This window comes from Artemia franciscana, chromosome 1 (assembly GCF_032884065.1).
Source record: "Artemia franciscana chromosome 1, ASM3288406v1, whole genome shotgun sequence".
In the NCBI taxonomy this organism is placed as follows: domain Eukaryota; kingdom Metazoa; phylum Arthropoda; class Branchiopoda; order Anostraca; family Artemiidae; genus Artemia; species Artemia franciscana.
In genome coordinates this window covers 39,128,668-39,146,251 of record NC_088863.1, presented here as the reverse complement: position 1 = coordinate 39,146,251, position 17,584 = coordinate 39,128,668, and the positions used below count along the sequence as shown (strand labels likewise).

Sequence of the window (17,584 nt, the reverse complement as noted above, 5' to 3'; positions counted from 1 at the left end):
AATTTGGCAGGTTTCTTAGTTGGAGCTCAGGATACGAAATGCATTCCTTCCCATCCCTCTGCGACCACTGGAACCGAAGATCGCTTAACATTGTCGTGGTTCGCCTCTTTAAAGAGGCACGAGTGTGCCTCCTTGATTGATGCTTCACCATTGTTTCCGAGATTGCATTGCCGAGCATAAGCGCTGTCCAAAGCAATTTCATGTCCAAGTTAGTCCTAGTAACTTCTATCAATGATAGGGTACAAAAGATCCTATCTCCCCATAACTGCTCTGTTTGGAAACTAGCTTTCTTATTGTCCTGACATTGTAACCTTAACTGATTTGCCACTTCATAGAGTTGAGACATTAGTAAAACCAATTCTTTCCAGGGATGTGGCTGGAGTCTTATTTTAAGAGTAAAAATTATTGTTTTCAAAAATGATGTTTAAACCGATTCAAAAAATGCGGAAAAAAGGCCCAGGAATTATTTCAATTCTCTTATTTTTCCTCTTTAATTTATAATTTCAGTTACCCCATGGCAGCTTTATAGTACACACTGATAGAGAAATAATGGTCTCTGCTACTTTCTACTAACTAAAAATGGCTCAGGACTCGTTTCAATTCTTTCACTTTTCCTTCCTAATTCATAGTTTCTATTAACCAATGGCAGCTTTAGTTTCAGTTAGCAAGGGCAGCTTTATAGTACATACTGATGGTGACATAATGGTCTGAACTACTTTTTACTATCTAAAAGTGGCCCAGGAATTATTTAAATTGTTTGATTTTTCCTCTTTAATCTATAATTTCAGTTACCATTAACCGTTCAGTTATCATTAGAGAAATTATGGTCTCTACTACTTTCTATTAACTAAAAGTGGCCCAGGACTCTTTTTATTTCTTTCACTTTTCCTCCCTAATTGATAATTTCATTAACCAATGATAGCTTTTTAGTACATACTGATAAGGAAATAATGGTTGGAACTACTTTTTACTAGCTAAAACTGGCCCATGACACTATTGAGCTCTTTCACTTTTCCTCCCAAATTGGAAACTTCAGTTGACCAATGGCAGCTTTATAGCACATAGTGAAATAATGGTCCGAAATACTTTTTACTAACTAAAACTGGGCCATGACTTATTGCAACTCTTTCACTTTTCCTCCCAAATTGGAAACTTCAGTTGACCAATGGCAGCTTTATAGCACATAGTGAAATAATGGTCCGAAATACTTTTTACTAACTAAAAGTGGGCCATGACTTATTGCAACTCTTTCACTTTTCCTCCCAAATTGGAAACTTCAGTTGACCAATGGCAGCTTTATAGCACATAGTGAAATAATGGTCCGAAATACTTTTTACTAACTAAAAGTGGGCCATGACTTATTGCAACTCTTTCACTTTTCCTCCCTAGTTTATAATTTCAGCTATCCAGTGGCAGCTTAATAGTGCATACTGATAGTGAAATAACTGTCCAAACTATGTTTTACTAACTAAAAGTGGCCAAGGACTCTCTTCAACTCCCTAATTGATAATTTCAGTTAATAAATGGCAGCTTTGAAATATATACTGATAGTGAAACAATGGTCCGAACATCACTAATTGATAATATCAGTTAACCAATGGCAGCTTTATAGTACATACTGAAATAATTAGGGATATAGATTGTCAAAACTGCTATTTACTAACTAAAAGTGCCCAAGATCCTTTTCAAATCTTTCGCTTTTCCTCCCTGGTTGATAGTTCCAGCTAACCAATGGTAGTCTTATAGTACAATCTTGTACCAGGGAGGAAGATACAACAAAAATCGGAGGAAACGAAAATAAGATGACTTGAGAGCCTTTAAATCTTTTCTTTTTAAATCAGGATACAATCCAGAAAGATATAAAACCGAGTGATCACAAAAGCAAGAATAAATTTGTGAAAGCGCTTTGCGGTTGTATTTCCCCCTGTTCGCAACAATTTTAGCCACTTGAAGTTTAACCTTAGCATCAGAAACAGTTTTATTACGAAAAGAGACTAAATTGTTAGTAAGGGTAATGCCCAACCACCTTAAAGAAGTCACACACGGAATTCTAAATTCAAAACAATTAAGTCTAGAAGATTGGTTAGGAGAAGGACTAAAATGAAGGAATTCACATTTATCAGGGTTAAGGGTTAGACCCGCATTCGAGAAAGCAGAAGAGATAGAACGAACAGAAGCCGAAAGCCCAGATGGAGATCTTTAACATAGAAGGATCAGAAGGAGAAGATTTAATATTAAGGAAAGAATGACCGTACCAAAATTTTAATAAAGAAACAATAGAAACATTTAAGCAATTTAAACATTTAAATTTCAACATTTAAACATTTAAATTTTAACATTTAAGCAAAGAAAACAGGGCTTAGGAGCGAGCTACAGAATTAAAAGCCTTAGATAAATCTAAAGAACAAAAATAAAGATCATAGCCCCTCCCGGAAGCATCAGAAAGCAGAGTAGAAAGAACTTTATGGGCATGCTGACATCCCAGACCACGCTGAAAATCAAACTGGTTAACTCCAAAATTTATATTATCTGTTTAAGAAAAGAGAAATAAATACTCAAGGACTTTGCTTAAGGTACAAGAAACAGTGATAGGACGATAAGATGAACATGAAAATGGATCTTCCCCCTTTTTAAAATAGAAGTAACTGTGCCACACAAGAAACTGTCCGGCACGACAGAACAACACAAACACATTTGAAAAAGTAGTTGTAAATGCGATATTAAAGGTAGGCAATCAGGTTTTAAATGATTCACTGATATTCCATCGGTGTCAACTGACTTAGACTTAAGCCTTTTAATAGCCAGGTAAATTGAGTCAGCGGATATCGGTAATATATCCTGCTGAGATAGAGCAGACGGTAGCATACGTTTGAAAACAGCTGAAAAACGTGAATGAACTGCATAATTAATCCGAGAAAAAATAGCAGTATAATGCGATTCCCAAGCTGACTTAGAAATATAATTGCCAGGACCATCACTAATAATTTTACTAGAATTTAAAACATTCTTCCAGTCACTTGGATTTGATGGAAAATCAAGACCACGAAATCGGACTGCACGAAGGTATTTCTTATAAGCAGATTTAGTGCGATTTTTAATACTGAAAACAATACCAGAAGCAGGCCTTCCGCATTATGACCATATACGCAACCATAACTTTGCACGGTTCTTAATCGACTTCAACTGTGAATCATTATTCCACACAGGTTGACGAGTCCCTAACCTAACTCGTTCACAAGGGACAGCACAAGACTCAGCGTTTTTCAAACACGAAATAATTTGAGAATAGCACAGGTTAATATCGGCAACCACATTTTTCACAGGCACCCGCGCCTGGAGCAAATGAAACGGAATACGAATAGAACTAAGTAGTGTAGCAAGCGTCACACTGTAAAGGGCAATATTTCCACGATTCCAATTATACTTGTCGAAACACCGCGAGGGCTTTGGAATAAAGGAATATACAGGAACATCAGATAGGGAAAACGTAAATGACATCGGTATATGATCAATGTCTTGTTCATCCGTAAGAACGATACGATACGATGACCCCTGGGAAAAAAAAAGTATTTTTAGTGATTTCAGCTATTTATTCTACGGCCTTTCTGATTCAGGGGTCATTCTTAAAGAATTGGGACGAAACTTAAGATTTAGTGTGGAGAGTGAGGTATTAACGAGGGGACAAAACCCCTCATATATATAATTAAAAATATAGGAATATAAAAGTTAGTTATGTAAGTTAATTCTTAAGTTACGTATATTTTTCACTAATAAAAACGTTCGTTAAAAATTAAAAGTTCTAGTTGCCTTTTTAAGTAACCGAAAAATTGGAGGGCAACTAGGCCTCCTTCCCCACCCCTTATTTCTCAAAATCGTATGATCAAAACGAAGAGAAAGCCATTTAGCCAAAAAAAAGAATTAATATGCAAATTTCATTTTAATAATTTATGTACGGAGAGCCAAAATCAAACATGCATTAATTCAAAAACGTTTAGAAATTAAATAAAAAAAACTAGTTTTTTTTTAACTGAAAGTGAGGAGTGACATTAAAACTTAAAACGAGCAGAAATTACTCCGTATATGAAATGGGTTGTCCCCTCCGCAATCCCTCGCTCTTTACGCTAAAGTTCCACTCTTTGCCACAATTCTACTTTTTAAAACAATTAAAAACAAATTCAATGAAAAGGGCGTGGGATTTTCTAGCATTACTATAAAAAAAAACAATGAAAAAATAAACATGAAAAAGTTTTTTCAATTGAAAGTAAGGAGTACCATTAAAACTTAAAACGAACAGAGATTATTACGCATATGAGGGGTTCTAAAACTACTTTAGCATAAAGAGCGAGGTATTTAGGAGAAGATAAATACCTCACTCTATATGCAAAAGTATTTTTAGTAATTTGAACTATTTATTCTACGGCCTTTCTGATTCAGGGGTTATTCTTAAACAATTGGGACAAAAAGATTTAGTGTAAATATCGAGGTAGTAACGAGGGGACAAACCCCCTCATATACATAATAAAAATATGAGAATATGAAAGTTTGTTACGTAAGTTAATTCTTAAGTTACGTATATTTTTTACTAATAAAAACGTTCGTTAAAAATTAAAATTTCTAGTTGCCTTTTTAAGTAACCGAAAAATTGGAGGACAACAGGGCTCCTTCCCCACCCTTTATTTCTCAAAATCGTCTGATCAAAACTAAGAGAAAGCCGTTTAGCCAAAAAAAGAATTAATGTGCAAATTTCATTTTAAATAATTTATGTGCGGAGAGCCAAAATCAAACATGCATTAATTCAAAACCGTTCAAAAATTAAATACAAAAAAAACTAGTTTTTTTAAACTGAAAGTAAGGAGTGACATTAAAACTTAAAACGAACAGAAATTACTCCGTATATGAAATGGGTTGTCCCCTCCGCAATCCCTCGCTCTTTACGCTAAAGTTTTGACTCTTTGCCACAATCCTATTTTTTTAAACAATTAAATACTTCAGCGTAAAGAGCGAGGGATTGCGGAGGGAACAACCCATTTCATATACGGAGTAATTTCTGTTCGTTCTAAGTTTTAATGTCGCTCCTTACTTTTTTTATTTTAGTTTTTTTTTATTTATCTTATATAAGTCCGTATCCAAACCGGTTATTACAATTGTTATGATTTGGCTTAAGAACTTTTACTAATAGATATTGCTAATTGAATCTTTTTCTTCACAACTCTGTACTTATTAAGTCACTAAATCCTAGGAGATTTAATGTCAATAGCAGTTACATAAACAATCGGATTATAAGTGTCTCTAGGGAAAATCATCCAGGTAGAAACCTTACTTTATTGAAAGGTTATTATCCAGAAATAATGTGTTCACATAACAAACTCTTCATCAATACTGAATACTGAGTTACTGAATCAGTAATTGTAATTAGGAAATTGTCAATTAGGGAGAAAAGTGAAAGATTTGAAGTGAGTCCTGGGCCACTTTTAATTAGTAAATAGCAGTTCGGACCACTATTTCATTATCAGTATGTACTATAAAGCTAACATTGGCTAACTGAAATTTTAAATTAGGAAGAAAAATCGAAAGAACTGAAGAGTCCTGGGCCGCTTTTAGTTCGTTAATATGGCTCGGGCCATTATTTTACTATCAGTATGTACTATAAAGCTGCCGTTCGTGAACTAGGATTATCAATTAGGGAGGAAGAGTGAAAAAATTGAATAGAGTCATCGGCCGCTTTTAGTAAGTACAAAGTAGTTCAGACCATTATTTCCCTATCAGTATGCACTATAAAGCTGCCCTTGGTTAAATGAAATTACCAATTAGGGAGGAAAAGCGAAAGAATTGAATAGAGTTCTGGGCAACTTTTAGTTTGTTGAAAGCAGTTCAGACAATTATTTCACTATCACTATGTAGTATAAAGTATTATTATTCATTATGATCAAATTATCACATTGATCACTATAATCATATTATTATTTCACTATGTACTATAAAGTTGCCATCGTTTAATCGACATTATAAACCTATCGGTTAACATACATTATCTATGCATAAAATAACGTATCTCCAAATATCCCAAAAAACAATTTTGAACAATCGTGCAGAACAAATAGTAAACAATGTTGAAGAGATAGGCCTTGTATGTAAAGTGTTAAGGTATATAACCTACCAAGGCCAACATTGACCGCTGCTAAAATTCACAAAATCCTGAAGATTCAGCTACTTTTATATTGGAGAAATATCAGTTTTCTATGTCTCATTTAAAAAGGAAGGAGAATTTTTAGTAAATTGCTGAGTCAAAAATTATCCGTTAGAAGTAAGTTTCATGTGTCTACAAGAATTCGACACTGATTTCTTGGAATTCCCCATTCAATACCAAAGTTCAAAGATTATTCATTCTATTTTCCATTATGTCCATAGATTGTTTAGCTTTCCCCAAAATACCGCTCCCCCTAGGGAGGCGGTATTTTTCCGTTTTGATGGTATGCCCATGAAGTTGTTTAAGTACAATATAGAATTACGACAAATCGAAGAGAAAAGTATCTTGTCTAAAAAATAAATAAGCGGATTTCACAAAATATATAACAATTTTGCTCTCACAGGTGCTCTCTAATTGGGGCAGACTTGAACCGAAAATGGCAGTGTATATCTGAATGGGCACATCCTGAAATTCACGCCATAAAGTCAATAATTGCTGAGCTGGATAGAGGAAAGGTAGGAATTTTACTGTTCTCTCTAACAGAAAAAAAATTCATATCAGCTTATGTTTTCCTTAATTGAGTGAAGCATAAGCGACACCAGTACTATACGTATCGTGTTAAATTTTATTTTGCTTTTCTGATATTTGATAGGCAGCATTTGCGAATATCTATTTTCTGATTAGCCAAGAACTTTTAGGGCGTAAGAACAGAGGGAACACTGGTGCTCAGCATATATGTTTACCTATCCTAATACAAAATTTTATTAATTCTGGCTCCATAGAAAGAAAGGTGTACACCTTTATCCCTGAGTTAACATTTTGGTCTTCGCTAAGTTGAGGTAAAGTCCTTAGAATTTTAAGTAAGTATCTTTTAAGTATTTCCATAACTTTTAACTAATAATTGTTCATACCAATTTTTGGAAGCTATGAATAAAGATCAATATTCTTAATTTCAGACTGCAAGTTTGGAGTTCGTCTTGGATCTTCATGCTCATCCTGGATTATATGGAACTTTCATTTATGGAAACTCATACAGTGACTTCTTAAGGTAACTTAAACAGTCATTTAACTTTCTATGTTTATTTTTTTTGTTGTAGTTCAATCAAAATTTTTAAAAGCCGACCAGCTAAAGCCTAGAGGTCCTTCAGTTTTTTCCATCCACACCAAATCTTCTTCGTATAAAACCTACAGAGTTAGGGCTAATGAGTGATCGGTCACTCACTGCATTCAGCCAGTGATCCATCAGTTATCCACTGTAAAATACTGGGAGTTAAAATTTTCCAGTGAGAAGATTTTTCGTATATCAACATTGCTAATCTTTGATTATCCCTCTGATATATCGGTTTATTATCTTATGTATTGTTTTATTGTTGGGGAATAAAATAGAAAATGCTACTCAATAAAATGCGTATAAAAGGAATCTTCCATCTTATGCTACGAATTAATGGCGAGTATATAGTTTATTTAGCCGTAACGACTTTAAAAACAAGCTAAGAGCTCACATGGCACTTTTGATGAGGTCGGAAGAGCCAAGAGCCAAGAGCTCATATGGTGTGAGCTCTAGCAAAATTCTAAGAATCAATAGATTGCTTTAAAAGGAAAATCAGAGGCTTAATGCCGGTTGGGATTTAAAATAAGAGCTCTGAGTCACGAGGTCCTTCTAAATATCAAAATTCATTAAGATCCGATCACCCACTCGTAAGTTAAAAATACCTCAATTTTTCTAATTTTTCCTCTCCCTTCAGCCCCCTAGATGGTTAAATTGGGGAAAACGACTTTATCAAGTCAATTTGTACAGCTCCCTGACACACCTACCAATTTTCGTCGTCCAATCACGTCCAGAAGCACTAAACTTGCCAAAGCACTGAAGCCCACCACCTAACTCTCCCAAAGAGTGCGGATCTAGTCCGGTGGCGTCAATCACGTATCAATGACATTTATAAGCGTTTTCCAAGATTTTTGGTTTCCCCCACCAACTCTCCCCACTGTCAACACATCTGGTCGGGATTTTAAATAAGAGCTCTGAGACATGAGCTCCTTCTAAATATGAAATTTCATTAAGATCCGGTCATCCGTTCTTAAGTTAAAAATACCTCAATTTTTCTGATTTTTCCAAATTAACAACCCCCAGCTCCCCCAAAGAGAACGGATCCGTACCAATTATGTAAATCTCGTACCCACCCGTAAGATACCTCGATTTTCACGTTTTCCGAGCATTCCGGTCTCCCCCTCCAACTCCTTTCAATGTCACCAGATCTGGTCGTAAAATGAAAGTTCTAAAGCAAAAGATCCTTCTAGATATCAAATTTCATTAAGATCTGATCACCCGTTCGTAAGTTACAAATACCTAATTTTTTCTAGTTTTCCGAATTACTCCCAACTCCACCAAAGATAGCGGATCCAGTCCATTTCAGTAAGTCACCTGTCTTGGACTTGTGCTTATTGTTTCCACCAAGTCTCATCGTGATCTATCCGCTTTAAGCGTTTTCCGAGATTTCCGCCCCCCCTCTAATGACACTGGATCCGGTCGAGATATAAAATACGAGATCTGAGTTTTGAAGTCCTTCTGAAATTTCATTAAGATACGATCACTCTTTCATAAGTTAAAAATACCTGTTTTTTCTAATTTTTAAGAGTTAAACCTCCCCCCCAGCTCCCCCAAAGAGAATACATCTATTCCGGTTATGTCAGTCCTGTATCTAGGACTTGTGCTTATTTTTCCGACCAAGTTTCATTCCGATCCCTCCGCTCTAAGCTTTTTCTAAGATTTTAGGTTCCCCCCCGACTTACCCTTCACCGGATCCAGTTGGAATTTGAAATAAGAGCCCTGAGACATGATAACCTTCCAAACATCAAATTTCATTAGGATCCGATCACTCCTTCGGAAGTTGGAAGTCGGAAGTGCTTATTTTTCACACCAAGTTTCAAACCGATCCTTCCACTCTAAGCATTTTCCAAGATTTTTGGCTCTCCCCCCAACTTCCCCTTCACCAGATCCAGTCAGGATTTAAAATAAGACTTCTAAGACACGATATCCTTCCAAACTTCAAATTTCATTAAGATCCGATCACTTCTTCGTAAGTTAAAAATACCTCATTTTTTCTAATTTTTCAGAACTAACCGTCCCCCCAACTCCCCCAAACAGAGCAGATCCGTTCCAATTATTTCAATCACGTAACTAGGATTTCTGCTTATTTTACCACAAAGTTTCATCCCGATCCCTCCACTCTAAGTGTATTCCAAGATTTTAGGTCCCCTCTCCAACTCCCCCAATGTCATCGGGAATGGTCGGGATTTAAAATAAGAGCTCTGAGATACGATATCCTTTCAAACATCAAATTTCATTAAGATCCCATCACCCGTTCATAAGTTAAAAATACTTCATTTTGTCTATTTTTCCGAATTAACCGGCCCCCCACTCCCCCCCCCCAGATGGTCAAATTCGGAAAACTACTATTTCTAATTTAATCTGCTCCGGTCCCTGATACACCAGACAAATTTCATCGTCCTAGCTTACCTGTAAGTGCCTAAAGTAGAAAAACCGGGACAAACCGACAAACATACAGAGCGACAGACAGACAGAGCGACAGAATTTGCGATCACTATATGTCACTTAGCTAATACCAAGTGTCATAAAAAAACAGCCCCAAGGAATTCATTGATTTTGCAATCATGTAAAAGGATAGGCTTTTCTCTTTTTTTGTGAATAAAACGGCTATCTCAAAATTTTGATCCGGTGACCTTGGGAAAAAATGAGGGTCGGAGGGGGCCTAGGTGCCCTCCAATTTTTCGATCACTTAAAAAAGGCATTAGAACTTTTATTTTCCGTTAGAATTAGCCCACTCGCGACATTCTAGGACCAATGGGTCGATATGATCACCCCTGAAAAAAAAAAATAGAAAAAATAAACATGTATCCGTGATCTGTCTTCTGGCAAAAAATACAAAATTCCACCTTTTTTGTAGATAAGAGTTTGAAACTTCTACAGTAGGATTCTCTGATACGCTGAATCTGATGGTGGAATTTTCGTTAATGCTCCATATTTTTAAGGGAGCGTTTCCCTCTATTTTCTAAAATAAGGCAAATTTTCTCAGGCTGGTAACTTTCGATGGATAAGACTAAACTTGATAAAACTTATATATTTAAAATCAGAATTAAAATGCAATTCTTTTGTTGCAACTATTGGTAGCAAAATTCTTTTTTTTTAGAGTTTCGATTACTATTGAGCCATGTCGCTCTTTACCTTATTAAGCCGTTCGTCACCACGAACTGTTTGGCATGCTTTGCATCTTCTACACCAATTATTGCTTGGCTTCTACTGGGCCGATGGGGTGTGGATTGCCAAAGGATTCTTGTAGCTACAACTGAGTAGGGTAGGTTCATTTTATCAAATGTTCTAAGGATTATGACTGGCTATTGATTAGCCGGGCAAGATTGTTTTTGGAGGGCTGTGTGTCCCTTAAGGTTACAATTCCTGCAGAAAGGGTCTGATTCAGGGCATTCACTAATTGCCTGGCCTGTTTTCCCGCACTTAGGGCAAGACGGATGTGACTGTTTGCAGTATTTTTTACTGTGGCTGTGGGCCAGACAAGTGGAGCATTGTAGGGGCTTAGGCTTATAAATCTTGTAAAAAAGGGACATACCGTACAAGAATATTTCTCTGTTTAGCTCAACTTCTCAGGAAATGCGAATTGAACGGCTTGGTAAAGAACTCCTTCTTTGTTTGAACTTGGCCTTATTGCAGTTGAAGGATTGATTAGAAGAACCGCAGAATTTATTAGTTTAGTTTGTATTTCCTCCACTTTTGCACTGGTATTAACACCATACAGCACATATTTGTGTAACTTTTCCACATATTTCTTGTGGCAAAAATTATTGAGCCATCAAGAATCATTTCTTTGGATTTTCATTAGAGTTAGTTCATTAGAGTTAGTTGCTTCTTTCATTAGAGTTAGTTGCGGCTAAGGCCTGAATTCCTGACAAGTGGCTAACTGTTTTGGACCGTGTAGTTGGGTGGGGGGGGGTCTAGAAAGAGTTTTAGAAGTATGTTGGAATGGCGACTGTCCAAGTGTTTCAGTGGGGTATCCTTCTCGGGTGGTAGCCTTAAAGGCTGCTTTTCTCCCGATTGACATTTAATCCAACGAGACACTGCAGATTCACGAACTTTTAATAAGTCTTAATTCAAGGTTACTTGACCGAAAGTAAATACGACTATTTTTAATCCGCGATAACACCAATATATTCAATATTAAGTAGGTATATATAAATATCCAAGGGGGTTTGCTGATGGCAATAACCAATTAATATTCAGTTATGGAACAAAGAATTTTGACCTAATGATTTTTTTTCCACTGGAACTAGCAGCCTACTGGATAGCCACTGGCTGTTGATTAAGGACTAATTCAATCAATCAATCAATCAATCAATTTATTGATACTAAAAGGAAAAAAAACTATTACAAAAGTAAAGCGGTTACTAGGCCCAAGAAGCTTGGCTTGCAATGGACCACAGAGAACAAGAATAAAACACTTTTATAAAATATATACAAAAAAAAAAAAACTGAAACAAGACGAGGACATTGAACAGATAGGATATTTAACAGATAGAAGATTTAGAAGGAGATTTAACATATAGCTGAAAATGATTTTAAAAGAAGAGCAGAGACATACAAATTAGAATAGAATTAATAAAGAGAGAGAAAAATTATTGAACTGGAAGGACCCGACGAAATAATGCCTTTGCAGAAAGAAAAAGAGGGACATCCGAAGGGATGGAGTTCCATAATAGAATTGATTGATATACAGGAGACCTCTGGGCTGCTGTAGAAGATCGTTTAGGTAAAATAAATCGTCGAGAAGAATTACGTAAAGAAGAAAAGTACCTACCTGAGCCTGTCCGTGAGAAGAACTGCTGCAGGGGCGGTGGGAGAGTACCTAGAAAAACAGAATGCGCTAAATAAAGAGTACTTTTACCTATAATATGATCCAGCTGAGCTATTCCAGTATCATTATAAAGATCAGAGGAAGGGCAAAGCCGAGGGAGAAGAAAAGTAGCCTTTACTGCCCTATTTTGGGCTCTTTGAAGTGAGCAGAGAAGAGATTTATTAGTATTACCCCAGACAGAGCAGCAATAAGAAAGGTAAGGATAAATAAAAGCATAATAAAGAGAAACCATGATATCAGGAGGAAGAGATAAGTTAATCCGGTGCAACATTGAAGACTGGCGGAGGATTAAGGAACGGGTGTGAGAAATATGCAGTTTAAAAGAAAGAAAACAGTCAAGATACACACCAAGAAATTTCACCATAGTAGCTTGTGGTATAATATCGTTCCCAAAAGTCAGGGGGATTGGCTTCTGTACGTCTCTCATACGGTAAGGGGTCCTGAAGTCGACAATGGCACTCTTTCGGCTGTTAAGAGCCATACCATTTGACCAGCACCAATCCTTTACTTTATCAAGAAGACCTTGAGCTATAGAAGTGGCAGATGGCAGGTCCACTGCAGCAATGAAAAAGTTACTGTCATCAGCAAAAAGAACAGGGTGAACATGGGGGTGAAGACCATCAACGAGATCATTAATGTAAATTAGAAACAAAAGTGATCCAAGTACAGAGCCTTGTGGGACACCTTTCAATACAGGCAAAGTTGAGGAAGAAGTATGGTTAACGGAAACATACTGAGATCTCTCTGAGAGGTCTCAGACTCTCAGATAAAGATAAAGGTCTCAGACACTCCAAATAAAGATAGTTTAGACAGAAGAACATTATGGTCAACCATATCAAAGGCCTTTGAATAGTCAAGAAATGAACCCAAAACACACAAGCTCTTGTCCAGATTAACACGCACAAACTCTGTATTAACACGCACAAACTCTGTGCGTGCTAATAACATTCAACAGAAAATGTTTTTATCCGCCCATTTTTTATAAAGATAATATCACTATGCTAGAAGAAAGCTTCATATGTCGCTGAAAATAGTAATTTTCGGTTCCATTTTGTACACCGGCGTTATAAGCTCACTTGCAGTCTTAGTTTGGAGACTAAGAAGATCGATAATTTTTTCATCATTCAGGTTTTTTTTTTTTTTTTTTTAATGCTCAGTTGTGGGAAGAATGCCAGTATTTCACAACATCTGTGTTGTGTTTTTTTTTAAATAAAAAAAAATAAAATAAAAAAAAAGTGTTTTTTTTTTATTTAATTCATACTCAAGGTTCTAGTCAATCTCCCCATCCCTTACCTAAGTTTACTTCAACATCCCTCCCTCCAAAAGATTCATCTGAAAATAGCCAAGAATGGCAAAGGCTTACAACTTATCTCACAGTCAGTCACCTAATTGAGGTTAGTAATGAACCTGAGGAAAACAAAAATATTCTCAAGAAGAATGCTACCACTAAACTCTTAGGTGATGACATCTTACAAACAGCTATAGCTCAACTATCTTCCAAAAAAAAGAACATAGATTCCACGTCGAAACCTGTAGATTCAGCCTGTAGACTCAACTACAAATCAAATTAATGCAGGCTCTGACAATGCCACAGCCCCCAAGACGGTAGTCGGTGCTACTGCCCTAGTTAAAGGCAAGAAATCTAAGAAAAAAACGGCAAACTTTCCATCCCAGTCCAAAATTACCACCAATGATATTTCGTCGGTTGAAGAAAAGTTCAAATATTCCAATCAAGGAGAAGATGAAACTCAGACCACAATGGATATGTAAATGCGTACTATACAAGATTTTATGTTTCTCACGAATTTATCACTGTGCAATAATGTTGTTTTTAACTATTACGAAGACCAAAATAATTTGCCCACCAACCCCTTAGCTAGCCCCTTAAACCTAAATAACTGCGAATATTTTGTGAAAAATGTGAAACCTAAGCTAATGGAAGAGACGAAACTTACAATTTGCTTTAACATCAGAAGTATACGGGCTAAGTGGGCTAATTTTAAAGATTTAATTTTAGTAAATGGTTACTGCCCTTTTGACGTAATTGAAATAACAGAGACATGGCTTTCAGAAATTGAGGATACTAATGAATTTTTCTTCCCTGGCTTTCAAGCTATTCATATTAAAAGAAAATTAACCAATTCCTCTGACGGCATTTCTCTTTACATCCGGTCTAGTCTAAAATTCACCAGGCTATTAGACTGTGAATCCTTATTCTTGCAACCTATAAATAATACATGCATTTATTCAATGATCGTAACAATAAGTTTTGACGAAATTCTTTTATTTTTTCATTGTTTAAGAAACCACCATCATTTCCGACACCTTTTTTTTGTAATCTGTTTCATGGTTTTTCTAGTTTTATTAATTTACCACAAAAGAAGGCAATAGTTTTTGGGGACTTTAATTGTAAATTACTAAGTGTTGGCAATAATAATGATTGTGATACTTTCTATGAAACATTTACCTCAAGTAGTCTTCTTCTCACAATCCTTTTTCCTACTAGAGTTGATCCTATGAGGTCCACAGCTACTGTAATTGATAACATTTTTGTACCCATTTCCCTGGGAAACCACCTGTCCTCCAAAATAATATTCTCTGACCTGTCAGACCACTTTCCAATCGATCTATTGCTTTTGCTTTTTTGCTGACACTTATTGCTTTTGCTGATGACAGTACTCTTGGCACAACTGGTAGAACTGAGTCTGATCTTCGTTCAAGGATGATAGCCCTTTTTGAAAGAGTTATCCAATGGTTTGATGTAAATTATCTTGCCTTAAATGTCGAAAAGTCATGTTTTCTCATTTTCTCTAGAGTCTCAAAGGCTTGCCCTGATTTAAATGAAATAAATGTATCAAGAGGTTCTCTAAGTAGACCTAAGGATCGTTACGTTCGATTCCTAGGCATCTTGCTTGACGAAAATCTTTCGTTCAAGTATCATATTGACCTGATTAAAATGAAAGTCTCCAGGAGTCTTGGAATCCTTAGAAAGCTCAAATATATATTTCCAGGGTCGATTCTTAGACTCTTGTTCTGCAGCCTAGTTCAGTCTTATGTTTCATATTGTTCTGTTATTTGGATGTCAACTTTTCCCTCGTCTCTGAAGCCACTTTCAAAACTGTATGATAAAGCAAGGACTCTTATTCAGGAAACTAACCGTTTTTCACTTAAACCCTTGCTTGATTTGAAATCTCTCTATTTTCTTTCTTGTTCTTCTTTCGTTTTTTTACAGTTGCACGGCCATCTTCCTGCTGTCCTATGTAATAATATATCTTTTGTTTCTGATCAATCGAATTATCATCTCCGCACTTCCAACAATTTACTGGTTCTTCACGCACCGTCAGTCAGGTCTGACTTCAACCCTCTGACAGCTTGCAACAGGATCTGGAACACGCTCCCAGAGTTCGTACGAAGCTGCCACTCGTTTGGTATTTTCAAAAATTATGTTAGATATTTTCTAGCTAATAAATAATTTTGTTTGTTTGTTTTTGTTCCGGTTTCCTTTGGAGTTGATGTCTCTGGATTGAGTTGGATATTTAATTGAGTTGGTGAAATCATGTGCTACCCCCTGCCTAGCTTGTCATTTTTTGGAGATTATTAAGGTGGGCGACTCAATTTTTGGTTTTTTGTTTATATTTTTTTGTTGTTGGTATTTTTTTTCTCCCCTGTTCTTTCCCGGCCATGGAGCCTTATGGGGGAGATTGTCTTGAAGTAATTTTTTTGTTTATGGATTTTAATGTTAAATAAAGAACTCAGAACTCAGAACTCAGAATCTCTTCTTACCCTCCCTACCAGCTAATCAACCCTCTAGAACTAATACAATGTCTAATAGAATGTATAATACTGTGAGTATGAACCGATTCACGGATCGTTTGAAATCCTTTGACTGGAAAAATCTCTCATTGCAAAGGGAACTTGCAAAAAAGTTAATCCACAATAAATGATATTCTTTCAAAGAAAGGAATTCAAGATCTGTACCTATTCACCTTAAGGACATCAGTGGCAGATTAATTGACCCAATTTCAGTACTGGATGTTGTTAATAATTATATCACTAATATTCTAAGTGCTAACTCCTGTTCCCCCTCCCAGTCAGAACACCCTAGCAAGAATCCCAGATTATCCCAGTTATCGAATCTCTCACTAATAATAGTATACCTGACTTCTTTGGCGTAAGTAATTAGCTTCTTAGGACCGTATCTTCCCATGTCTGTGAACCCATTGTACACATAGCAAAGCTGTCTCAACAATGGAGTCTTCCCAGAAATATTTAAATCAGCGATTGTTATCCCGATTCATAAAAAAGGCGATCCGTCTGAGATTAGTAATTATCGTCCGAACTCACTTCTGCCAGTTGTATCTAAAGTGCTCGAGAGAATTATATTCCGACGTCTTTCTCCCTTTTTATTTGGGACAGAGGCGCCATTTGGACCAAATCTTGGGGTGGGCATAAACTCCATCTTGGCCCCCCCCCAACTCACTTCGTGTCGCGTAATCATCTAGAAAATGGGCATTTGACAGAACTCGAGAATTTTATTATGTATCTTACCTACTTTCAAAGTTTACAATAATTAATAGCAACTAGCATAATTACCACAAGGGTCGTCAAGTAATTACGCTCTTTGGTTAATAGGCGTACAGTAATTTCAAATCAATTGGACAGAATGGACTATGTTGGACATAATGGATTATTATGGCCGGCAAAGGGCCCTTTGAGGTGGAAGCTTGGGCCCCCATGGAAAATCTGGGGTGGGCATTTGCCCACCCCTGACTCCCCCAAATGGCGCCTCTGATTTAGGATTCATCCTTCAGATTCGTTGATTTTTCCTCATCAATATGGCTTCCGTCCCAAAAATTCAACTGCTCATGCACTAATTGAAGCCACACAGTTTATACGTTCCCAACTTGACCTTAAAAATGCTGTATTGGGATTATTTCTGGATTTTTATAAGGTCTTTGACATGATTGATCACAGTTTTTTACTAAGCAAACTCAATAACAAACACCAAAAAAGAAGAACAATAGGGAATTTGTCAAGACAGTGGGAAACAAATTAGAATGAATATTTCGGCCCTATGTGCGAGGGCCGTCCTCAGCAATACAAAAACTTTGGGATTAGTGGAGTTCCTTTCTCATGGTTCGGTTCTTACCTCTCTGGTAGAAAAAAGATTGAGAGTCTGGGTGAGGTAACTTCGCATCCCCTACCTGTCTGGAGGGGCGTCCCCCAGGGCTCTATTCTTGGTCCAATACTTTTTCTCCTTTATATTAATGATTTGGTTAAAGACCTGGGTACAACCGTGCACCAAGTAGATTTTGGTTACGATAGCAACTTTTCATAACCGGCCGTAATTGACCATCCGTCGTCACCTCTACTCAAATACTTCTGAATGGAGTACAGGAGTGGTGTCTTTTTAACTGCATGACCATTAACAGCAAGAAAAGTCAGATTGTATTAT

At 36.6% G+C, this 17,584-nt stretch overlaps 1 protein-coding gene across 2 annotated transcripts in view; it reads left to right on the top strand.

Moving 5' to 3' along the window:
- LOC136029363 (cytosolic carboxypeptidase 6-like) overlaps positions 1-17,584 on the top strand; it is a 121,963-nt gene that overhangs the window by 76,444 nt on the left and 27,935 nt on the right. For both annotated transcript variants that reach the window (XM_065707688.1, XM_065707679.1), the window contains exons 8-9: positions 6,591-6,702; positions 7,144-7,235. In XM_065707688.1, coding sequence (XP_065563760.1) covers positions 6,591-6,702; positions 7,144-7,235 — 204 coding nt within the window. The remainder of the gene's footprint in view (positions 1-6,590; positions 6,703-7,143; positions 7,236-17,584) is intronic.